General features: G+C 38.7%; 1 protein-coding gene across 1 annotated transcript in view; it reads right to left on the minus strand.

The window, feature by feature from the left end:
• Positions 1-26,121, minus strand: part of CDH12 (cadherin 12) — a 497,894-nt gene that overhangs the window by 25,168 nt on the left and 446,605 nt on the right. The window contains exons 8-9 of the mRNA XM_015854453.2: positions 17,505-17,692; positions 8,771-9,024 (exon numbers count right to left, since the gene is read on the minus strand). Coding sequence (XP_015709939.1) covers positions 8,771-9,024; positions 17,505-17,692 — 442 coding nt within the window. The remainder of the gene's footprint in view (positions 1-8,770; positions 9,025-17,504; positions 17,693-26,121) is intronic.

Consider the following 26,121-nt stretch of genomic DNA (forward strand, 5'->3'; position numbering starts at 1 on the left):
AAGGAGAATGGCATTTTGGCTGGGAGATGGAATCTCATGAGATCCATCTGCAGATCCACAGTCAAGATGAGACTGAAATTTCAGCACATGTAGATCCCAAAATATGTCTTTTAAAAGAAAAAAACTGTTTAAATGACATTAATAAGCCTGCAAGCAAATGACCAAATATATTAGGAACTCTTGCTTAAACACAATAATTTCTTAATCACAGCCATAAACTCAATCATTTTAGGACAGAAAAGTAAAATAGGTTTACAAACAACTAAAGGAGAAATTGAGACTGATAGGACTCGAAATCTGTTCATATCACAATGGTTAAAATTGACATGCTTATGGAAAAGGCCAGAAGATTTATAATTAAAAATGCCCGGAATCTTAAATTTAAAACAGAAATAATATTTCAAACTAGACTCTGTGTATGACTGTGCAGAATAACCAACTAACAATGTTACATGAAGCAGATAAGCTTTGCTTAGATGTTGGTTTAAGACCTGACCCTTCATAATTCTCTTAGTGTCAAGCCATGAGAGGTTCACAGCTTGAGGTGACACGGCTGCAACCATTAAACCTCTGCTTTAATCTCACAATTGTGTTTTAGAAAGTTTGAAAAATCCATTGCTGGAGAAATTTGGAGTAAGAGCTCTTGATCAAAAACTAGAAAGACTATTATTTGAGCTGTAATAAAATGACAGTGTGTGCCTGTGGGATGTAAACCGGCTTTGTAAGATCACATCACCAGGTGGTACAAGTGCTGTGAAGTAAACCAGAGCTATTACAGTCATATTGCTTCCTTCCTCTCTCTCTGACTTCTTAGGTATTCTCAGTTAATTTAAAAGCTTTCCCTGCCAAGGTTTTTTTTTTTTTTTTTTTTTTCCTGCCTTTGAGCTGAATGTACTCTTGATTTTCAGAATCCATTTTCTCCACAAACAGGTCAATCACTGAAAGCGGTAGTGCCTAAACTTCTCACATACTTTGTCTATGTATACTTTTAGTTCCAAATTCCTGACTTTCAAAATCTTAATATGATTGTATATACCAACAGGAGACCACTTGCTATTCTTCACAGGTATCAGTACATTTAGAATTTCCTAACTATAAATAAAGGTTATTGGCCTTTCGCAGTTTTAAACCTTATTTTAATTTGCTTTTGCCTTGCTGGATTTGAGAAATAAAATTTCCAGCAACAACTGCTTCCAGAAGTAGATCTAGGGAAAAAAAAAAAAAAAAAAAAAAAAAGTAATTGTATGTCAAAAGAATCCTAGCAATCGGTTACTTGGAAAGGTACAACTTTCCTCTAAGCACACATTTGATGACTTGAGCCAGAAAATATTCACCTTTACTCCATGTTCCTGCTAGTATTATGAAAACCCATACAGGCTGAAAAATACGTTTGCATTTGCTACAAAATGTGAATGAGTGTTCTCCAGCTCAAGTCTCTGGCTGTTCACAGTGAACATGCTGCAATGTCACACAAGGTCAATGAATGGCAGCATGTTTACCATCCCCAGCAAGGAGCGGCATGTGTTCCCTTCAACCTTAAGGCAAAATATTTCAAATTAAGGTTAAAACAAAAGTGTGTTTTTCTCATTGTGGCTAAGAGCAGCTCCAGCTGATCTCAGGGACAGAGGCACCACAGTTCTTCAATTGATATATCTGTGTCACTTGTCAATGAGCCATGTAACTGAATACTTGTGGGTACATACTCCACTGCAAATGTGAAATAAAGCATATTAATGTAAACTATTAGGGAATGAATTAATATTACACTCATCTTGCTTCACAGTAAAGGTAAAGGTAAAGCAGATACTTCCAATTTCTGTGACTCTGCTGAAGAGCGGGAATTAATTAAGCTGAAACAAAATGATTGCTTTCAAAAGACAGTTTATAATCAGAAGATGGAGATTTTTCTGGCTTGTGTTGAAGAACAATCACTTTTCTCCCAGTCTCCTAAAAGTAGACAGATGCTGAGGAGGAAGCTACCTCACTGAGCAGAGGAATGTATGGGAGAAGGAAGGTGGAAGGGAGGATGTTATTGTCTCACGTCAAGAAGACAAACTGTAAGAGCTAGAGAATAGAACAGAATTCAGGAAGGTGGGAGAAATAGAGGAGTAAGTAAGAGTTATTTGACCAGCTTTGCTGGTAGGTAGGTTGATGGAAATGTGTATATATGGTACTTGAATGATCACTGAGGCAAATGAGACTTCAAATTAGGAATGTCAGTGGGCAAAGAGCAAATATGTCAGACAAATATCTCCCTTAGGATACAGGGAAAATGCTGGGATATAAACCCTTTGTTTTCAAGGAATGTAGAAACAATATTGAAGTATCAGGAACAAAGAGGAAAAAAAAATAAATAAAAAAGAATGATCTTCTGAAATAATAAAAAAATAGGTGTCTGTCATTAGCAAAAGGGAAAAAGGCAGAAAAGCAGGACTCTAAGCTAATGAGATGTAGTTCAGGAGGAAAAAGTCAGAAACCAGGTGTGGGAGAGAGAAAGATTTACCTTTAAATAGGAGACTGGTATTAAATAGACAGATCATGTAAGATAGAAGAAAACAGTAAGAGGACTGGAAATGATAGCAATCTGGAGCAGGAGCAGGATACTGGTGCAGGAATCATAATTGGTTGGACTGGATAAATTAAAACTTCGAGCAGAGCTCAGAAAAGTAGTTGGGGAGAATGGGACTTCAATAAAGGCTATGGATAGAGTAGAGCTCGAGACAGACAGGACAACAGAACAATGTGCAGAACTCACTAGAGACAGTAAAAATCAAACCAAATTCCTAAGCTCTGCCATCATTTATCTATGCAAAAACAACTGGCAGTGTCTCCCTCGAGCACAACACCATACAGAGAAAAATAGCTGGTGCTTAATCTGCTATTAAATGTATGAGGTGCTGGAAATAAATCTCCCAATTTTTCCATGTATATATGTAACTATGAGAAACATTTTGATGTCATAGAATAAGATTGACTGCTTTGAAGAAAAAGCACATTTAAAAAGTGCATTGTAAGAGGCCATGCTTTTTACATTACTGTCTCAAAGTTTGCTGAAATGGACAAGTTCAGGCAAGTCCTGGCCAAGGTTCCAGGACTCCCTTTGTCTGAGACACACAGGAACCAAGATTCGAGAAAACCCTTTGTTCAAGAGATGGACAAGTCTGGGAGCTAGGAAAGAAAGATAAGATGCTGATTAATGGCCCTTAAGTGGTCTTTTCGTGTGGGCCTATCTCAAGGAAGATGGACATCTCCAAGAAATTCACATGACTCTGACCCGAGCCTTCCAGAAATGTCACGAAGGCTGGGAAGAAGTAGGATCGTAATTCTTGCTCTTTTTATTTGAAAAAGCACTGCACTGCGAAAACAGACCCTCCACATAACTATTTCTGAACCAGAGTGAACTTGTTCTGAAAATAAATAAGGCTTTTCCTATGGAAGCTCATGCTGGGAAAATGGTCCTGATCCTGAGATACTAAGAGAAGGATTGACCTGTGGCTAGTATATGGTTTATTTATCTTCTAATATCATGGTTCCATGATTCTAGACTTGGGAGAATAATTCACAGTCCCTACAGCTTTCTTGCTTTGAGTGGTTCTCCTGGTTCATAAGACAAAGCTCCTGAGTCAAGCAGAGATCTGAAGGGCAGTACTATGGCTTAGAATGTTAGACTCATTGTAATTGGAGTCATATCTGGCATTCACACTAGGAACAAAAATCCTTTCATGTCTTATGCCAGAAGATCAACCCCTAGGAAATCTGAAAGCTTCAAAGGCGTTGGTGTAAAGTTGCTAAACTTCACATACAATGTTAGATAAAGCTCCCTATTCTAGGTAGCTCTGCAAGTAACAGTTTTGCCATCCATTTTACTTTGTTGTTGTTTAGATACCTGTCTCTAGCACCTACAAAGTGTGTGTGCATGTAGAAGTGAATTTTTAAAGTTCTAGCATCCCTTGCACCAGAAGTAATGAATTTTAAAACATTTGCATACTCATAAATAACATACATTATCATGAGCTTTATGACACTGGTGCTTTTTTCCCCTCCTATATAATTTACAGCCATTGTAAACAAGAGGAGTCTGAGAAGAACATGAAATCACTGTTCTTTTCAGACGGGCTTTGGAATTTTTAACATCCACAAAGTACTTAAGACTTAATCTTAGCATTTACACAGATCATTTCTTGCAGCACTATGGAGAAAATAGAAATTGACAGAATAGCTCTCCTGAGATAAATAAACTCCAGATTTAATGCAGTTTGAAAATCAGGTGCAGTGGAATAATGTTCCAAAATAGCTTCAAAGCCAGTCACCCTTGCAGGTGTTAAATACCTGTGGCCCCTTTTCGCCTTCTGCTTAGTTTCCTGCTTTTTACTGTTTGTGTGCTCTGCTCCTTCATTTTATCATCTTTAGCAAATACCTTCCTGCAAAACAAACTTATTTAAAATTCCTGTTCTTACAACTTGGTTCCATTTGCAGGAGAAAAGAGAAGAAGTGTACAACCCTGAATGTTTTTAATGGCTTCCAGCAAAATATCTTTTTCTAAATGGTGAACCTAGCTTCCACTCTTAGCTGTTACCTCCACCTTCCTGATAAGTCTAGCTACAGTTTTTGTCTAGCAGCATGGATAACATTGCCTGCTTCCTTTCATGTGAGCTGCTCCCATCTACTTTGTTCCCCAGAATTTTGCCTTTTGTTGCATAAAGTGCAGATTTGTCTTTTTTCCCTGCCAATTGTTGTTGTAATGGGCATCTTAATGGCCAAACTGCTGTAGGAAAACATTTTAGAGAAATTGAATTAATTGGTAGAGAGACTATACCACCCAGAAAATGGCATGGTCTGTTGCCTCAGAGAACAATACTTGCTTTTCGATGTTTGTTTAGATGGCATATTTACTTGGAACATGTTCAAACTCCTTCTTAAAGCATGAAGAAATTGTTGCATCCATTCTTTACATCTATGACAAAAATTACATTTTAAGCAACTGAAAGTGAGTAATAGCTTAAGGTAAGCTTCAAAATTATAATCACACACAATGATTTGAAACAAATGTATATGTGGGAGCCCAGGAAGGCTGGGAATAATTTAAGGAAGTTATTTTAAAGGTGTGGGATCTGACCATCCCCAAGTCATGGAAGACAAGCTGACAGGCAAGGAGGGTGAACTGGCTGAACAAAGACCTTTGGCTGGAACTCAAGAGCAAAAGGAAAGTTTATGGTCTCTGGAAGAGTGGGCAAGCTACTTATGATGATTACAGGTACATAGTGAAGCTGTACAGGGAGAAAATTAGGAAAGCCAAAGCCCAGCTAGAACTGAACTTGGCCACTAAGGTAAAAGAAAACAATAAATATTTTTATAAATATGTCAACAGCAAGAGTAGGGCGAGGGAGGATCTCCATCCCTTGTTGGATGCTGAGGGCAACTTGGTGCCAAGGGATCAGGATAGGCTGAGGTACTTAATGCCTTCTTTGCCTCAGTCTTTAATAGTAAGACTTGTTACTTGTTACACAGCCCCCGACACTGGCAGATAGGGAGGGGGAACAGAATAAGCCCTGCATGATCCATGATGAGATGGTTTTGGACCTGCTCTGAAAGCTGGATGCTCACAAGTCTGTAGGGCTGGATGGATCGCACCCTAGCATGGTGAGGGAGTTGGCGGATGTGGTTGCCAAGCCACTCTCCATCATCCTTCAGCAGTCCTGGCTAACTGGGGATGTCCCGGTGGACTGGAGACTGGCAAATGTGATGCCCATATTCAAAAACGGCCAGAATTATCCTGGTAGCTACAGGTTATAGAACGGATAATCTTGGGAGCCATCATGGACCAATTAAATGTCCACCAGGGGATCAGGCCCAATCAGCATGGTTTAATGAATGGTAGATAATGTTTGAGAAACCTGATTTCATTCTGTCACAAAGTGGATGAGGGTAGTGGATGAGGTGGATGAGGGTAAGGCTGTCATTGTGGTCTATCTGGACTTCATTAAGACCTTTGACATTGTCCCCCACAACTTCCTCATGGAGCAGCTGGCTGCCCATGGTTTGGATGGAGGTATACTCCACTGGATGAAACACTGCCTGGATGGCCAGGCCCAAAGAGTCATGGTCAGTGGAGTTAAATCCAGTTGGCTGCCGGTCATGAGCTGCGTCCACCAGGGCTCGGTACTGGGGCCACTTCTACATCTTTATTAACAATCTTGATGACAGGATTGAGTGCACCCTCAGTAAGTTTGCAGAGAACACCAAGCTGGGAGGGAGTGTTGATCTGCCTGAGGGGAGAAGGGCACTACAGAGGGACTGGATAGACTGGATTGATGGCCCAAGGTTAACGACATGAGTTTCAATAGGGCCAAGTGTTGGGTCCTGCATTTTGGTCACAGCAAGCCCAGGCAACCCTACAGGATTGGGGAGGAGTGGCTGGAAAGCTGCCTGATGAAAAGTGACATTAGTTTACTGATGAATGCAGTACACACAATGGTCTGCTGAATAAGAGCCAGCAGTGTGTTCAGGTGGCCAAGAAGGCCAATGGCATCTGGGCTTGTATCAGGAATGGTGTGGTTAGCAGGACTAGGGAAGTCATCCTGTCCCTGTACTTGGCATTGGTGAGGCCTCACCTCAAATACTGTGTTCAGTTTTGGGCACCTCAATACAGAAAGGACACTGAAGTTCTGGAGCAGGTCCAGAGAAGGGCAATGAGGCTTGTAAAGGGCATGGAAAATCTGCCCTATGAGCAGAGGCTGAGGGAGCTGTGGCTGTTTAGTCTGGGGAAAAGGAGGTTGAGGGGAAACCTTATTGCTCTCTTCCAGTATCTGAAAGGTGCTTACAGTGAGAGCGGGGCAGGTCTCTTCTCACTGGTGACAGGTGACAGAATGAGGGGAAATGGCCTCAAATTGCACCAGACTAAGTTTAGTTTGGATATTAGAAAATGCTTCTTTACAGAGAGGGTTGTTAAGCACTGGAATAGGCTCCCCAGGGATGTGGTTGAGACATCATCCCTGGATGTGTTTAAGAGCCGTTTGGATGTGTTGCTTAGGGACATGATTTAGCGGAGGGTTGATAGTCAGGGTAGCATGGTTAGGTCATGGTTGGACTTTATGATCTTCAAGGTCTTTTCCAACCTGAGTGATTCTATGATTCTATGATTCTTTCTAACTTATGATCATTGAATTTCTTCATACACATTAAGAATATTAAACTCATGGACTGTTGATCACTAACACATCAATAAAAATAACAGAGTTTCTTTGTTTACTTGGATAAATCATCGTTTGCATACAGGTGATTTCTTCCAGGGCATAAAATACAATCAGATCTGTTCTGGGTTAGTACATGGCTTATCACAGAATTCAAACTGCAGAAGATCAAATTCAATACAGAGAATCAAATCTATCCTCAGATAAATGAGAACTAAATAAGATATTTCAGTGAAATTTATAGAAATTAAAGTAATCTTACAAAGCTGGACCAGGAAAACTGCATTGAGAGTTCTATCTTTGTCTTCCCTTCAATGACACAGTGGGACTATTTTCATAGGCTACCACTGGGGGAAAAGGTTCCTATCATCGTCTTTGTTGTTGAAAGTTTTAATCATTTGTCAGGAAAGCAATGTGCCACAGACCCACAACTAAATACTTTTCTGTACTAGAAAATAATTAAGGATGCATTTTTTAAAAAGGGAAGCAAGCAACATTAGTAGTATTTAAGCAATAAGTAATAGTGGGTTGGTGAAACAGGATCTAGACACTTTTGTGTTAATTTTTTTGTATAGGAATACAACAGATAATCTAAAATACATTTTGTATTTTAGGAATATCAATGCTGATTTAAAATATATATAGTTAATAAATATGGATTATATTAAATAGTCCAAATTAGATTTGTAATTATTTCATTTTGAATACGTACTTTGAAAGGTTATGTATGCAGTAATGCCTGCCTACTTCATAGCCAAGAGTAACATTTTACTCTTTGATCATAGTTCAGTCTGATAAACAATATTCAGAAGTTGAAGACTTCTATTACATTTGTAATATTGCTCTTTACAGTCTGGAACTAAAAATATTTCCTGAAGTCAAGTCGATCGAGCATAGATTTGTACAACCAGCATAGATTTGTACTGGAATTATGTGTAATGACTTCCTATACTTTACAGTATTTTTGCACAGGAGTGTCTTTGAAGGAAACCAGAGTCATGCACCAGCAAAGTTTCTTATGAGGCTGGAAATATGTAAGCAAAATCCATACATTACATTTGTATTGCAGCTCCTCTCTTTTCTTTATGAAAAATTTCCTGAAATGCTTTCATTTCAGGAAAGCAAGCTATACCAGTAAGCGAGAGGTTTTACTGGCAAGCTGAGGACTGCTGGTCACAGCCCTGTTGGTCAGATATCAAATCCCCACCACCTCAGCCAAGACAGAAGTAGCAATTATTTATTAATTTTTCACTGTTCAGAGCAGCTTTGTGTAAGTTCCTGACATCAGACAAAACGTTTTTACTCCCTTAGTTTCAGGACACAACCTCTGAAGCCATGTCACTGCATGGTAACTTGTATGATCTTGTATGATAAGAAGCTACCCACACTTAATATATTTTTCCAGATAAATCATTTAAACTAGCATTTCCTTTCAGTGTTTTTTTTCAGCAGCATTTACCCATCACAGTGACAGACTTGAAACATTTTCTGCCTTCTTACTAAGCTCTTTGCTACCGAATCCAGTGTCAACAGCAGTTTGGTCTGTCTGAGAGTGATTGAAGGAGGAAAAGCTTTCTTACCTAACCGAACTGCTGCCAGCATCGAGGTCTTGCGCTGTCACTGCACCTATGATTGTTCCCACAGGAGTGTCCTCATACACCTCCATTGTATACAAAGGCTTGCTGAAAACTGGAGGCTCATCCATGTCCAACACATTTATCTTCACAGTGGCAGTGTCTTTGAAAGGACCCACTGAGTGAAATCGATGGTCAAGATGAAGATTGGAAGCCTCTACTTTAAAGGTATACGCCTTTTTTGTTTCAAAGTCTAATGGCTGTGGAAAGAACAGAAGCAAAGTATCAGCCCTGACTAAAAATTAAATGTTGCAAAATCACTTTGGTAGCATTAACCTGATACAAGATGTCTTCAGTGTAAATTTCAGCTCCTGTACTGGTCATTTAAATTTGTTTTGTCGTCACTGAAGAGAAATGGACAGTACACCTCATTCTAAGGTGGTTTCAGAAATAGACTAGATTGATCACGACTGTTTTGTCACATTAAAAAACAAACAAACAAAAACAGAATGACAGACATGGATGTAAACAGTTACTGTAAATATCTGAAATTAACACTATGAAGTTCACATTTTGCAAATGGGCTACGTGCATGCTAGTTAGAGATGAACTTTCACAATTCCCATGCACAGGCAGTCAGCCATCCCCAGTTGATCAAGTTCATTAAGAGAAGATTTGAACTTCTTTTAGCAGGAAAAGAGAAACATGACAACAATAGAAATGATTACAAGTGAAAACCCTGGTGGGTCAAACCAAGTTCCACGTATGGCTTGCAGTGTGAATTTAAACCTGATGTTTTTCCTGTAAAACAGTTATTTTAACAGTGAACTGCTATTCAAGAGGTATGTCTAAAATGCAGGTTTTAGTCTGCCTTAAGATCCAAGGTATAACTGCTAACACATTGAAGGTATCATAGCAGCTTTTGTACCTATGTGAGATATTTTATAGAAATGCCTTCTTCAGACAGGTTGTTTTTATCTGGGTTTGTGTCAATGTACATCAATTTAGTACCTTTGGTTTCAGAAAAGTAATCATCTTGAAACCTTAATGCAGTGATATTTAGTTGAAAAGACAAAAAAAAAAGTAAATAAAAAAAATAAAATAAAAAGCTTTCTTTTCAGTTAAAGGGTTTTGCTGCATTGGCTTTCATGTTGTTTATGATGTTAGTAAGGAAGGGTAACACTGGCACCTAGTGGCTTCTGCCTATAATTGTCGAGGTAGAGATTTTCCAAACATGAAAGGAAAAGAAGGCAGGATCACACGCATACGAGCTTTAACATCTTCTCTCACTCTCTTTTTTTTTTTTTTTTTTGTCTTACTAGAGATCATTATCACAGTGTTTCCAGCTATTTATCACAGCTGGGATAGATTTAAATTTAAATTTTCTGTCCTTAACACAACAAGACATAATTGACCAGATGCCTGGTTAGTGTAAATTGAGGCAGCTCCATTAAAATCAGAGGAGTTACTTTGATTTACATTTGCTGCAAAGCAAGCCTAATGCTTTCAAATTCTTATGAAAAACATAATAATTTTAATAGAATGCATGATCAGAGTTGGGGATTTATAATTAGCCATTCTAGAACATATGTCTTAGAAATAATCTAGCTTAAAAGCTAAATGCTGCTGACCAATCCACTAACACATGGAACCATCCTTCTACAGATAAAATTCCCAGTAAAAGCCAGTATGAGTTGCAGCATCATGACTACAAGAAGAAACAAAGTCAAAAAAGATAAACAAAAAAGAAAAACAAAACACTTAAGGTCCTGTTCTCAAGTGAGGTATCCCTTAACTCTTGCCTTTGCTACAAAAGGATATGCTGATTCGCGGTCTGAATTGTTGTCATACTCTTTTTTCAGTTTCTGTACTACTTATGTTTACTGTTGTGCATTACCAAAAAATCCCCCCAGATGAGCAAACAAAACAAATCCTTTTCTGGTTGATTATAATATCTGATAAAAATATTTTAGGAGAAGAAAACCTGGAGTTCACAGTGGAGAGGAAAATAAGTAATTATGAGGGGTTAAGCTAAAGATTAAAACAGGGTAAATAAGAAATCTAAGCTCCCAGTTAAACAGTAATTCTAACTGATGCCTTGCATGTATTAACCATACTCCCTCAAACTGTACAAAACCAGACTCCTCTTAGCTCAAGTATATTTGAAGACAGGTGTGTTAGTAGCAAGAATCGATTTACATGTGGTCCTTGAAGGCAGAGTTAAAGGCAGAAATACAGATCCTGGTGCATGGCAATGCCCAGTATACAACTTTCACAATGTAAGGAACAGTCATTGTTTTGGGGTGGAGGGAAAGAAATAAAAATTCAGGCAGCCCTCGAAATATTTTATGGCACAACTACCTAGAAACCAGATACAACTTCTGCTTTATTTATCTCTCTCAAGTACTATGGGGCAATGCTGTGGTACATTTTTGAAAAGACGGATTGCCAAAGAAATGTTTTCCCATTGTAATCTCAGAGCAACCAGTTCTCTCCTTCCATCTTTCTATGGACAGATAAATATAGTTGGAGGTTAAATAGTGTTCAAACTGCAGATGGCATTCAAACTAAGAAGATACAGGCTGAAAGAGCTGAGCCATCACCGCAGGAAGAAATCAGTGAGAGACACCCACAAAATAGCAGACTACAGCCTTTTAATATACAGGAGATTGACCTGCAGCTGAAATGCTGATGGAAAAGCGGGAAGACTTCAAAAAGTAAACTCAGGGTTTAATTACAAAGTGAAAAAGATTATGTGCAACATATGTCATGCAGTAAATGAGTACGGTTTAAGATGACTGTGTTTGTGGGCCATCTACTGATCAGTTCTGTCCCCAGTTTTGCATAGTCGATCCATCCGTAGAGATACTGACAGTCTCAAGTTCTGGCATTTGTCTGATATGCTTAGAGACTGCCTTTGAAAACAGAAAAAAATTTGAAAGCCTGCCCAGCAATCAGGAAAACAAAAATGGGTTTTTAGTTTTGAAGATGTTAGAACAGCATTTATTTGTATGTGTTATTTATTAGACATCACTAAGATCTATGAAGGAAATGACTGATTGATTGAAACAAAATTTTAGCAGACAGTACTCAGTTCTGTGTTTTCATGGTTTAATAATAATCATTTACAATCTGGAATGCTGTTAAGGATATAAACCCAGCAGAATGTTTGAGAGGATGTTCCAATCTTAAAAAAATGTATCTTGAAGGTTTCTGAAACCTCATTCAATCAATCAGATTTGAATGGAGTGACTTCATTGAGTTTAAAAATAAATAAATAAATACAAGAAGGAAAAATATGTGTTTTTCCTGTAAGAGATAATTAGAGAAAAAAGCTATGTTTGATTAAGGCTTTCATTTTAGAAAAATTATATTTTTCCCTACAGTAAACAGCAGTATGGATAAAATTAAGGAAGCTTTTAATGATCTGTTAACTATCCAGCAACTATGGCAGTACTTCCATTTGATATTCTAAGACCCAGAGTCCGAATAGATGTATGTGTCCCTTCTACTCATTCTTGTCTTTTCTGCATCATGGCTTTAAGCTGCTCTATGCAGCTGCATAACAAAATGCTATCAGCATATACAGAGCTGTGTTTGGCAAAGGAATTCCACAAATCCCAAAATTAAATAACACATAAAGACAAATCACATTATCTTCCAGCTCAGGAAGTACCACGAATGAATTTATTTAGTATGATAAGGAAACCACAGAAAAAAAAACTCTAGTTTAAAATAAATTTCTTAAAAAAAAATATTATTGTTTTTTGTACTGAAGATAGAGGTGAAGAAAGGCTGATACATACTTCTCATTTTATTTGTACTTTTAATGAATTTTGCATCTTGTGTTTGTATACATGTAGGTGTAATTAAAGAACGGAAACTGAAAATAAAGGGCCGAAAGGCATAATAAGTTCTGATGAGAAGCACAGCTGTGGCATGGAAAAGACTACCCTGTGAGTTTAGTCTTCACAAAGAGGCAGGGCTGAAAACTCCAGAAATTTCTGATTTTTGCTCAGACCTAAGAAAGATACTGTTTTTTATACAGACATTCATGATCTACAACTACAACAATGGAAAAGCCATATTTGGGAATGAGTCTGTAAACCCAAGACCTATGGCTAGTTACATGCAACAGAACTGTGTTCTGCATTGAGAGGAAGCATATACTATCTTAGGTTTGTCTTCCCTACTCTGTCTCATGTGTCTGTCAGAAAGCCTGGTAACGCTTTCCACTTGAAAATGGGCTGAGCAGGCTATTAGACCATTCACTGCTGTGCATCAATATTTTTCAACAGTTGTATTTCTGCAGTGGATTTTAAATAGCCTTAGTAAATAGCTGGAGCTGTAGAGTATGTTCGTTAAAGGAAGCTCTGGGTCAAACAGAAACATTCAGCAATTGTAGAGCTGAGAATACATAGTTAAANATAAAATAAAATAAAATAAAATAAAATAAAATAAAATAAAATAAAATAAAATAAAATAAAATAAAGAGATCTTTATAACAAATCCACAACAAATGCTGCAGATCTGATCAAATCTTAAGTGAGTAATCAAAGATTTGATGGAAAGTGGGCAAAATAAATATGTGCTTTCTAAGCAGAGAAGGGAAGAAGTCAACTAGCATCAGGGAGTCTCCTGTTTGCTGCCTGAGGAGAAACTGAAGTATTATATTTGGAGTACAGCACATAGGCAGGGGAGATGCTTCCAGCTGATGACCATGACCATGTGGCAAATGATTTTTGCAAAAAATGAGAAGGAAAAAGGGGCTGCCTCAAATAAAACTATATAACACTTTTTCTTCGTTATATATTCTTTTATTTGTGATGAATCTCCCAGGTGAGAAGTACATACAGTTTGTCTTGGTCATCTGTAGAACAGACAAAATAGGTGGAAATTAATTACACAATGCTTCAGGATTTTTTGTTTGTTTGTTTTTGTTTTCTTTTCTGGAAATATCTGTATTTTCATACAAGAAAATGCAAAGCCTTGTGCCAACATATTGTGCTCTTTTTTCAAGACAGGGGATAGTTGTTTTTTTAGTCATGAGGTACATATGGAAGAGGATCAAGAAGAGGAGGGTAAGGTAAAGCAAGAACATGATCGTTTTGTAGCAAAGCATTAAATATACTGTAAAACTTGTGAATAGGTTTTGGTAGAAAGCAGGGATAGCTTGTGAATCACAACAAGCAGAGTATGGATTACTGCATACAGCAGGCTGTGTCATGTTTGCCCTGCCTTCAGCCTCCATCTAGAAGCACTGAAGAGAGGGGAGATCTGATTAATTTCTCACTCTAGCTAATCCATCCAACCATGATCAAGAGCTAACTGCTAAGTTAAATATAGTATTTGCAGTGAATAAGTGGATACAAGCATTTGCCCAAAAGCTGTATTTCATATATCACCCTATCTTACCCATGCCCACTTTTCATTGTCCCAGGAAAAAACAAACCCAATTGCTGTACCTGAAGATCTCCCTTCCATACTGTTCTTGTTACTTTTTTTCTGTGGTTACTGTGATCTTTACAATTGCATCTGTAATGCGCCATGGCTTTCTGCCTGTACTTTCTCTTCAAAAATGTGAAACCATCCACTGTGCTCCTCACTCACAAGAAGCTGGGATATTGGTTGACAAGCAGACAGAGCCTATGCACACAATTTTAGGGGGTATTTTCTGCTTTTGCAGAATTAAAGGGTGAGTGAGCACAGCAAGCAGCAGTAGCAGTGCTGCTCAGGCTGAGGGACGTCATCAGCCTGCTCTGTGCTCAGCACTGCACTGTAGGGGTGCAGTCAGACTGTCCTCACATGACATCCCAGCACTACACAAACCTGCTCTCTAATGGGAGAGGCAGCTTACTCAGCAAACACCTGATTGCTTGTTCCAGTTAAAGGTTTGTTGAGAGTCAAAGAGGTCTCTGAGGTTAAGAGGAAGAATAAAGTCCAAATGCCTCCGTGCCACTACTGCATCTGTTCATCATCCTCCCCACTTTCTGTTATTTCCTCATCACTCGAGCACTCTGTGCTGTTATCATGCCCTCCCTGACATGCTGTGTGATTCAGGGGTACAGCTTTGTCACCTGGCCAGTTAGTCACACACAGCTCCTGGAAATGGGCCCAGAGTTGCCCTCATCTTCCACTGATGCACACCAGGACATCACCCACTACAGAGCAGCATGGCAGGACTGAACCTGGAAGGAGAATAGAAACATCTCCCTCCTGGGTTTTCAGGACATTCTGCACAGGTTAGAAAAGTAGTGTCTGAGTCAGGCTCAGTGCTTGAATCCTGCTCACTTTCTGGATTATGCTGAGGCTTCTGTGCATTTATCCTTGGTTTAATAAAGCCAGTGCCAACTGTCCAGTGAAGTTTGGATCTTTCTGTTTTATTTTCTTTTTCCTACTGCATGTGGTCATTAAAGATCTCAGTTTAGACAGAATCAGGAGCTTCTCTAGATCTGCCTTTTTCTCCTGTACTTGTGAGCACTGCCCTATGCCCACTACACATTGCTCCAGAGGGATCAGTCCTTCTGGCTCCCTGCTTCTTTCAGATTATGCGCTCAGTCTTTTTTGGAGTAACCAGGTAGGATGACAGATATTAAATAAGCATAAAACCCCAAAACATGGTAGTGGGCAGGGCTGGAAAAGAGAATAGACTAGTCATTCTACCCCTAGTATGTCAGATTCTTGTATCCTAAAGCCAGAAAATTCCCCCTTCTGTTCAAAATATTGTTTATTTATTTGTTTGTTTGTTTTGAGAAGGAGGGGAAGCAATTACAGTACTATCCACACAGTGGTGCTAAGTGGTATTTTAATCACTTCTTTAGCAGAAGATCATAAAATGCATTCAAATTTTAAAATATGTAAATAGTGCAAGAGCAGCAGTAATCAAGCTTATATTGGATCACAGCATGCAAATAAATTAACAACCCAGATGAATGATTTAAGACATGTACCTTGCCCAGCTTTAGCTGGTCATGCCCATTCAGCGTCTGAGACACAGTAAATGGGCTTTTGTCACCACCAATTCACTTAATGTGCTGAAAAGAGCAATTACGCTTCTGCAATTTTTGTCAGCAAATGTTTCTTCCACCAATATAAACATAGTCTTGGAAGGCTTCCGCTTTCTTGATTCTGATACAGGCTTCATGAGATTTTTTGCATAACAGTGGAATAAAAGAGCATCTATGCAATGGCTGACAGTTTCTGAATGCAAAACAATATTCAGGAGAAATACAAGCAAAATTTATAAATGACAGAGATGTACTTGAAAAGGCTCAGTGATACATACTGCAGTACATACAATGTTGGAGTATGCTGTGGTACAGAAACAAGTGCTAGTTTGCTTTTAAAACATGTGGTACTTTTAATTAATGGTTTTTACTGAGTATTACTTATAATTCAGTGTTGATCCTATTCATTCGCTGACTCTGATTTAAAGAATTACTTAAGTGCGTACCTAATGTAAGTACTTGTGTCACCCCAGAAGGTCAGATCAGTGTTTTGAAGAGACTGTAATGTGAAATTGCTTCTTTGGAGGCAAATAAATATTGCTGCTGCAGGCTTGTACAGTACCAGTAGCATGAGTTTTAGTAGTTGCCTACTGAAATGTGAATGTTCAGCACTTCTGAAAATCTGAAAACTGCAACCCAGGAAAACGTGTCTGTATTGCTACAAGTGTAGAAAAGATGAAAAGACATCTGAGTTTAAGAATCTGGACTGTTTTTGTTTAACTCAGGATCCAGCACACAACTTGGATGGATTTGGGGTGATTCCAGAATATCTTAAAAAAAGAGAGAGGAAGAGAGAAGAAGAGTAAGATCTGAGATCTACGTAAAGGCACCCTTTGCGGAAGAATCCACGTTTTAAGTTTATTTTCTTTTTCCATGCTCCTGCATAGAACAAAGTTGGTGTTCCCTGACCTTCACAGCCTGTCACAGTTCCCAGCCTTGTTGTGATGAGGATTAGAAGGGTATTAGGATCATTATTTCTTTAATTTTTTCCTCCTGCTTGGTCACAGAGTATACTCTAGCATAGAGTAATACTCTAGCATTTCCATCTGGCAACATCAACCAACTTACTTACTAAGTACAAGATCCTCCTGCAATTAAAAACACACTCTAAAGTTTCAGGTATGCTGTATATTATTACTGGAAAGACTAAACAAATCAGCAAGATACAATGAATAGCATATCTGTATATAGCATTCATTGTGTTATTTATCACTCCCCCTACACCCCTGAAACAGTGAGTGAATTATGTATCATAAAATCCCTATAAAGTGCCATTGGTTAAAACATGATCATCTCTCTTGATGAGTATTTTAATCATCACATTCCAAACAACTTTTATTCTCTCTGTCTTTGAAATCAATACATTCAATAATCTTACCTTTTATTTACTTATTTTTTTCTTCAAGTACATTAAAGCATTGTCAACAGCTACACTGGGGTTTGCTCCCTTAGATGGACATCTGAATATTATCCATTTGGGATATAAAAGGGAGAGCGGAATTAAGATCAATAGGTTTGCAACCATGTGGGACTCCCCGAATCCAATTAAGAATTCCCACCACCAAAATAAAAACTGAAATGTATGATCCCAAATGTAAAATGTCACTTCCTCATTTAATGTTCTGAATCACAGCATTCCCCTCAAAGTTTTAGAGCAAAAACTTCCATAAAATAAGCATTTCCCAGCTTCTCACTTGAGCCATGGGTACACGCAATCCATCTTTGCCACATACCTTTTTAAGTTTGATGACTCCTTCCTGGGTGTTCTCATCTGTTGTGATGTCAAACAAGTTACCTCCATCTCCTGGAACTATGTTGTACTCAATTTCTGCATTTTTCCCAAAGTCAGGATCCACAGCTCTGATTCTTCCGATAGCAGAACCGACATGAGAGGTCTCGGGCACTTTCAAATGGAAGATACCTGCAAGAAAGTAGTAGAAAACATTCTCGAGATTCCTTGATAAACAACATAGCAAGCCTGATTAAAAACATGAAGCCTGTACAAAATAAACAGACATGAAAAATCCAATTGAAATGATGAGATCAAAAACTCAAAAATTTAGAAGATACAAAGGATTAGATAGATTGACGTGTTACCCACCAAATATGCTAATTTCCCCTACTTGCTAGATCTGGAACAATGTGAATTCAGGGGTCTTAGCATCTCTCTGTCTTTCTGTCTGTCTCTCTTTCTTTAATTTACACATATGATCGACTCAACTGAACTTAATTCAATTTGCAGATGGCACACGTTTAGGATGAGCATTTACTGCCTTCAGTGTTTTTAGCATCTTAATTCTTATTTTATTTGAGAACACATATCTGCATATCAAAGTAATTGAAAGAAAAAATTCATTGGAAAAAAGTGTTTCCACCTATGACCGTAATAATCAGTATTATAATGACTCATACAATTCCTTGTGAGGGGGAAAGACATAGAAAGCTTTGTTTACCCATTGGCCACCAGAGGGCGCTCTTATTAAAACTACAGGGCGTTCTATTAAATCTCCAGCGCTGCACATTTTTATTTTCTGCTTATTTAACGCAAAGAGTAGAAAAAGGTAAAAAAAAACATTCTGAAAAGTACACACTTTTTTTTAGGAATCATTAACATGTAAGGACAAAATGCTTTCATTCAGAGAAACAGCAATTTTGCAAAAGTGCTGGTCATAGTGATGAAAATAGCAAGAAGAGAAGGCTGCAAGCACTCTGAGCCAATCCTGACTTCAGTTCCATCAGGAGCTGCCCTCGATGTATGACATTATGCACTTGCATACTACTGTGCAGGGCTGAGGCCTACCTGTCTCACCCTGTCGGCTGCATGTTTCATCATCACTGCTATACTCCTGCAACTCCATCAGAGCAGCCCAGTCAGCTTAGCAAGCACTGACAAAGGCTTTCTGTGTTCCCTGCCCTTGAGAAGGCAGGAGGACATCTACATGTCTTTCTCAGAAGTACAGGAGGACAAGCTTCTGTGAATAGTGGGGTCACACTGAGGGGACATCTCAAAGATTTCCCCTGGCAGTTGTTCAGTCACATGTCCCACAACAAGGCTCTGAGAAGCTGTGTATCTGCTGATGGGAGGACAGATGACTTTCACATCCCGCAGCTGAATTAAACAGCAGACACTGCTCCCTGTCATTTCCTCCTTAGGATGCATGCTGTGCCAGCTTTTTCAGCTTCTTGGTATTTCCAGGTGAAGGAAAATCTGACATTCACACTGCTGGACTAAGAGCAAACCTGCTCTTCTGTGAGCTAATATTTTGAACCACAGTACCTAATTGACTCTTGGATTGCCTTTAAAAAATGATTTTTGTCTGCTTCCTTCACCTATAACTCAGTCTACAAAGCATATCTGAAGGCAAAACTGACTTTATTTTGTTTGAGAAAACCCCTGTAAGCAAAGTCTGCTTCTGTTACCTCTGCATTTGGACATTATCGTGTATGGCTTTGTAACATTCATTGACAGAGCTACTGAAGATTGCATAATTATCATTTCACCATTTCATTCTAAGGTAATGAAATGCAGGGACATTTACACTGTCTTCCCTTTGTTTTAACTGCTGGAAATGAGCACTTTGATGTACAATGTTATAAAGACTGAATAGCTATTCCTTAGTTGTATTTTAATGACTAACAAAATTTTAATGCGGTATGCAAGAGACAATCACAAATCCTACTGTGATATAATGCCATTTGCAAATATACTTATTGCCGTGTGTCTGCTGTGCAGATTTCTTCAAATAGGTGGAAGAAAATGCATCCGGGAGAGCTTCACCTACACCTGAATCCCTCTGTTACACTTTCACTGTGTAATTCCAGAAATGATGCCTACGTCTTTTACAGACACTTATGCTAATCACAGATTAGCAGCTTTGCTCCTTATTGCTAAAATTTTGGTGAACATAAAATATAAGAGCATTAGGTTTTTCCTTCTTTGTCTTGTTGACATATTCCTAGTGAACCACAGAGCACCCAGATTCATTAGAACAAACATTCCTTTATAAAAATATTGTACCTGGCTGTAATGCATAGGAGACTTAGATGAAGTCAAAGAAACACTTCATTACTCATTTCAGATTGTTTAGGCCCATATCAATTATTTTCAATGACTTGGCATTTTATCAATTCCAGAAATTCAACATCAACAATGTTGGGGTCATTCAGATTAATTTGAAACTCTGAAGTAAACTTCAACTCTGCCGAGTCAGATCTCTGAAGATGTAGTATCTAATTACACTGCCAGCCTTCTCTTGCAGAAGAACCTTCATAGTGTACAGGAACTACTAATTGTGCTAATTCAACAACATATTTCTGGAATAAAGTAAATGAGAGCAAACAAAGCATACTGTCACCAGCTAGAGGAGGAATTTCATCAGGGTACAATGTACATCATGAAAACCCTTTTTATCTTCAGAAAACAGCCTCTGTAGAGAAAAGAGGGCATTTGGAGTGTTTACACACACTGGATATAAAAAATACCAGAAAGACAGTTTTGAAGATCCTTAATATTCTATTTCCAGAAGGCAGCACTTTGTGCTGTGAACTTGCAATGATCTTTAAGCATTATGCAATTTTTATTAGCTATTTCCCCTCTATTGACTACTACCTCCATTTGCTTTCAGTGTATCTACATTGAAACAAGCTTTCTGTTTCTTAATGTGTTTGTGATTCTATGATTCTATGAATGTCCTGAAAAATTTATTCTCTACAGTTTCTAGAAATTATGGGACAAAGATATTGGACAAACTTACGCAGCACTGATTATACTGCTCAAACATTTCCATCAAATTCTGCAGATTCTCTCATGGACATGAGTCAGCAGTGTATGCTAGCAGTCTGGAAGACCAACTGTTCCCTGGGCTACATCAAATTGTCACCAGAGTGATTGTCCCCTCTTCTCTACTGTTTGATGCCCCATCTAGAGTACTGCATCCAGGCCTAGGGCCTCCAACACAAGAAAGATGCAAAGCTCTTGGAATGGGTCTGGAGGAGGGCCATGAAGTAGATCAGTGGACTGGAGAACCTTTCCTATGAAGAAAGGCTGAAGAAATTGGACTTATTTAGTTAGGAGAAGAGGAAGGGTCAGGAACCTCACTGAAGCCTTTCAAAACTTGAAGGGAGCTTATAACTAGGAGGGAGACAAGAGAGAATGGTTTTAAACTAAAAGAGGGGAGATTTAGATTAGGTATTAGGACAAAATTGTTTGCTCAGTGAGTGGTGAGGCCCTGACACAGCTGCCCAGAGAGGTTGTGCCTGCCCCATTCCTGGAGGCACTTAAGACCAGGTTGGATGGGGTCCTGGGCAGCCTGAGCTGGAGGGTGGCAGCCCTGCCCATAGATTGGAAGTGGTCTATAAGGTCTCTTGCAACCCAAGTCATTCTGTGATTCTATGCTTCATTCTATGAGTGACAAGGGATGTATGAAAAGGGCAGGCCCTTATTTCCCTCTCACCACACTAAGTTGCACTTAGTGTAAACTTATGTGAACTTAGTTTAAAAAAGACATAGGTGTCCTGATAGATGAGAAACTTAACATGAGCCAGCAGTGTGCTCTGGCAGCCCGGAAAGCAAATGGGATCCTGGGCTCCATCAGGAGAGGGGTAGTCAGCAGGGATAGGGAGGTGATTGTCCCTCTCTACTCTGTTCTTGTGAGGCCCCATCTGGAGTACTGTGTCCAGGTGTGGAGCCCTCAGTACAAAAAAGATATGGAGATTTTGGAAAGGGTCCAGAGGAGGGCCACAAAGATGATCAGGGGGCTGGAGCACCTCCCCTATGAGGACAGGCTGAGGGAGTTGGGTTTGTTCAGCCTGGAGAAGAGAAGGTTGCGGGGTGACCTCATTGCAGCCTTTCAATACCTGAAGGGAACTTACTCCCAGGAGGGGAGTAAACTCTTTGAAAAGGCTGATAATAGCAGGACTAGGGGAAATGGTTTTAAGTTAAAAGAGGGAAGATTTAGGTTGGATGTTAGGGGGAAGTTCTTTACTAGGAGAGTGGTTAGGTCCTGGAATAGGCTGCCAAGGGAGGTTGTGGATGCCCCGTCCTTGGAGGTGTTCAAGACCAGGTTGGACAGCGCAATGGGCAACCTGATCTAGTAAATGTGTATGTTTGGTGGCCCTGCTAGGCAGGGGGGTTGGAACTACATGATCCCTGAGGTCCCTTCCAACCCGGGTAATTCTGTGATTCTGTGATTCTGTCTGTTGACATGCTGAACTTATGAAATATGTCACAGCTAAAATTCAATCACATGTAGTGAAGAATCCAAAGTTAGAGAAATGAAGCCCAATGATTACACAGCTTAAGACAAGCATGTAGACCTTCCTATATCAACCCTGCCTAGTATCCTGTTACCCACACTGAAACTTGCTTGAATTTTCAGTTTGAGCAGCGTCAGTGAGGATGATAAAATGAAATGAGTGATAGCACTGTTGATCCTTACAGAGCCTCAAAAGCATTCAAGAAGCTCAAGTGGAGGTGAGCAAGCAGCTAATACACACTGCAGAGTTTCTGAAATACAGACAGCTTAGTGGGAAGAAATCAGAGATAAGTGACAGGTAATCAGTCATATTGACTGAAATTCAGAACACATTTACAGTTCTTTTGACATGACTAGATTAGTTTTAGTTCTTAAGACTCAAAATCTGCTCTGGGGCTTGATTCTCACTTTTTGCAGTTTTCCTGTTTCCCCACAGCTGCAGGTTATTGGTACACCATCACTTAATAAAAAGGCTTTCAATTCCAATGAGAATAAGAAATGAAATCCATCATTACATCTCATCAGTAGAATAATTATTAGGAGGTGAACCAGGTTAGTATCTAAGGACTTTGCATTCAAGCAAACAGCTGTAAATCTTATCTGAGTTTTCTCATCTGTCACTCTACATATACTGTGTGCACATGAGATTATCTTCCACTGATTCTTCTTTGTCTGTATTCAGTTCTGTTCCTTAAAAATGCTGCATTGGAATTAACCTTGAAAACACAAACATTATAGTCAACAATTTTGAAGTAAAGTCTTTGATCAAAATCTTTACTGTTTTCTCAGGGGAAAAAAAAAAAAAGCTATGTATATTATAATAATAAATATTTTGCAAATAAAAAGATTTCCTTTAAAAATAAAACTAGTATGAATACTAGAGCTATTGTTAGCTTAAATTAATAAAACATTTCAGGTTTTATCCTCAGAAAGTCATAGGGGCACCAATTTCTGTCTTTTTAGGAATAATCCAAAGCCAATGGCTCATATTTACTTGTCAGTGTTATAACAACTTGGAGTAGGCAAAACAGAATACTGTGAATGCAGACACTCAGTATATTCAACCTATCATATCAGCTACTGCTAATCAGCTGATCACAGCATCTGACATGACTGCTCCTAACACGAGGAAGCCATGACAGCACTGAGTTGTACTAGTTCCTTTCCTTGTTGTGGCTGTGCCCTGTGGGGCCTGGGACCTTGAGCAGGGAAGTGAAAAAAGATGCTTTCTGTCCCCATGTACTGTGATGAATTTCACATCACCTGGCATAGGCAGGCAGAGCTTTGTTTATGGCAAGGCTTCTTCCACTTCCAGCACCAGTGCTCTGTATTAGGACTTACAGCCTCATTAGATACAGTATAATTATTTTAGAAAGCACTCAGTTCCCTGCTGTGGATCCCCAGGTTTACATCTAGCATGAACTACTTCTCCCTAGACTTTTTAAACTTGCTAAGATCCTGGATGTTTTTCATCATAAAAGGAGCAGAAACAAAAGTCCCTTGGAGACTGATCCTACCCAAGGAATGTGAGATGCACATGATGGACTTTCCCCACCACTGGCAGCTCTTGAGCAAGACCCTGCCAGCCCCTTAGGTGAGCTAACAGGTTAAGTTCCTGAGGAGTTCCTTTTCCCTTGCTAGAAGAAAACAACAATCCATCACATCCAGTATACTCCTGTGTTCTGAAAAACTTCAATTTAAACATTCACAGTTTTTTGTTTGTTTGTTTTCCCACTGAAATGCTCTAGCCAGAAAGCTTTCTAAAAACAAACCTCCCCACTACATGTCAAAAATTAATTCCAAAGGGCTCAGTATCCTCCTAGTAGGAGCAAGCATTTGGAAAATGGGAAATGCCAGTTTATGTTTTCAGCTGAGGATATTCAGACCCAGTTTCTGTCTCTCTCTGTTTAGGGGTGGATTCTCTTGATATAAGTGTAAGCAATATCTATATGGTTATTCATGCAAAGTCTGACTTTCTCAATGCATTTGTGTGCTAAAAGATGTACTTGGTGGGGAAAAGGGATAGTTTTCAGGAGAAAATTTCTTTTTCAGAATATCAGGCACCATGTAATTGACATTTATCAGGTCGGTCTATTGATAATATTCTGGTGATCACACTGTCACTATGTAATAAATCAATACACTCATTCTCTCTATAAAATTTAAATTGCATGATATACGCAAAATGTTAACACGATAAAAAGTATATTGCTGAGAATGGGACACAGAGTAAGTAATGCTCTGCTTAAATTCTCTTCTTTAATATCTTGTGGAAGCTTTTTGATTTTTTTTCATTACTTTGGCACAGAATGTAATAACACAGTAACATAATTTTACTGCTATTCATTCACTCTTAAGAATGTGGTCCAAGCATTTACTTTAAAACTTAGGCCAAGAGCTCTAAATCATCTGTATGGAAATAACCATTTTTCTTTAAACCAACTAAGGGAATGAGGTAACTATCTTTCATACTCTGAGTCGTGGATAAGTTGCATGATTAAAACCACATAAACAAAGTATGTTCCACATCAGTATTGATCATAAGATTGTCTGTGAAGTTTTTCTTTGCATGTATTCATCAGCTGTATCTTCTGTAAATAGTTTTCCTTAAAATATACATTACTTTTTTTCACCAACTTGGCACAGACTAAAGAAGAAAATGATTATTTTGTAAATTTTTGAAAGAGAAATCTTCAAGTACAAGAGCAAAATAGATGATTGTTCTTTGTTTTGGTTTCATTTTACTGTATGTAGTTTCCTTGAAATATTTTTTATTTAATGGGTGATACAGATTAAAAACTAATGATACAATGGGATAGCAGTAGCATCACACTTGTAGCCTCTTGTATTTTGGAATCACAGGAACATGGAATAGTTTGTGTTGGAAGACACCTTAAAGACTTTCTAATTGCAATCCCCCTGCTTTGGGCAGTCATGTTCCACTAAACTAGGTTTCTCAAAGCCTTATCCAGCCTGGAATTGAACAACTCCAGGGATAGAGCACGCACAGCCCCTCAGCAACCTGTTTTAGTGCCTCATCACCCTTTGAGTAAATAATTTCTGCCTAATTTCTAATCTTAATCTACTCTATTTTCAGTTTAATCTTTATCCCTTGTCCTATCACTACACTCCCTGAGAAAGTGTCCCTCCCTGTATTATCAATGGGGCCCCCTTTAGCTACCGGATTTCCCCCAAGACAAGTTCTCTAGGCTGAAAAATGCCAGCTCAGCTTGTTTTCAAAGCTCCGGCTCTCTGAACAACTTCATAGTCCTCCTCTGGATTCACTCTCATATGTCCATGTATTTCTTGCAGCAAATATAATCAACTTCGTGAAAGAGATGCTTAAATCTTCCGCCTTAACTATAGAAGATTTGACCTCTGTATAAATACTGTTCAGTTTGAAAGGAAATATGTGAATGGTCAGACGTGGATGCTTACTAAAGACTGTTGAGGTTTTTGGCAGTCAAGTTTATAACATCAACAAATTGACTATGGAAGCTACTGAGAAAAAATAATGATCATGCTTTTAGAAGAAAACATGAAAGGCTTTCCACATAGTATGCCTGTTACTTTTTATTTTTATTTTTATAGATTTATTTAAGCAAAATCTCAGCTAACCGTATTATGGTCTCAGACAGCCGTCAGCTTGAATTTTGATATGGAAAAGAGAGTTTCAAAGCAGCCTGGTATCTACAGCTCTTGTTGCTGTCAGTAGGAATCTCTGAACTGTTGCAAGCACTTTTTAGGCATTTCATTTCATGCTTTTAGGAGCATATACTCCTGAAAATCTGACTACAAGTGTTTTTATCAAGTATTTCTGAAAATCATTAGCCTTATCTATTACAATTAGATAATTACATATGGTCTGTTTCACTTCACACTGCACTTCTGTCTCAGGAAACAAGCTCATTATAGTCAGAAACAGAAAGGCAGTGTTGATTTCCTACTTGGGCAAAAGGCTTCCCAGAAAAAGACAGATGCTGCTAAAAATGATAATGATGGAGCAAGGGGCACTGTTGTCTGTGTGTCACTTTGCAAACAATTCTTCAAGCACTGCAAAGTGATCCCATGCTGTTGCATCTATAGACCTGGTTAC

This window comes from Coturnix japonica, chromosome 2, assembly GCF_001577835.2.
Source record: "Coturnix japonica isolate 7356 chromosome 2, Coturnix japonica 2.1, whole genome shotgun sequence".
NCBI lineage: Eukaryota > Metazoa > Chordata > Aves > Galliformes > Phasianidae > Coturnix > Coturnix japonica.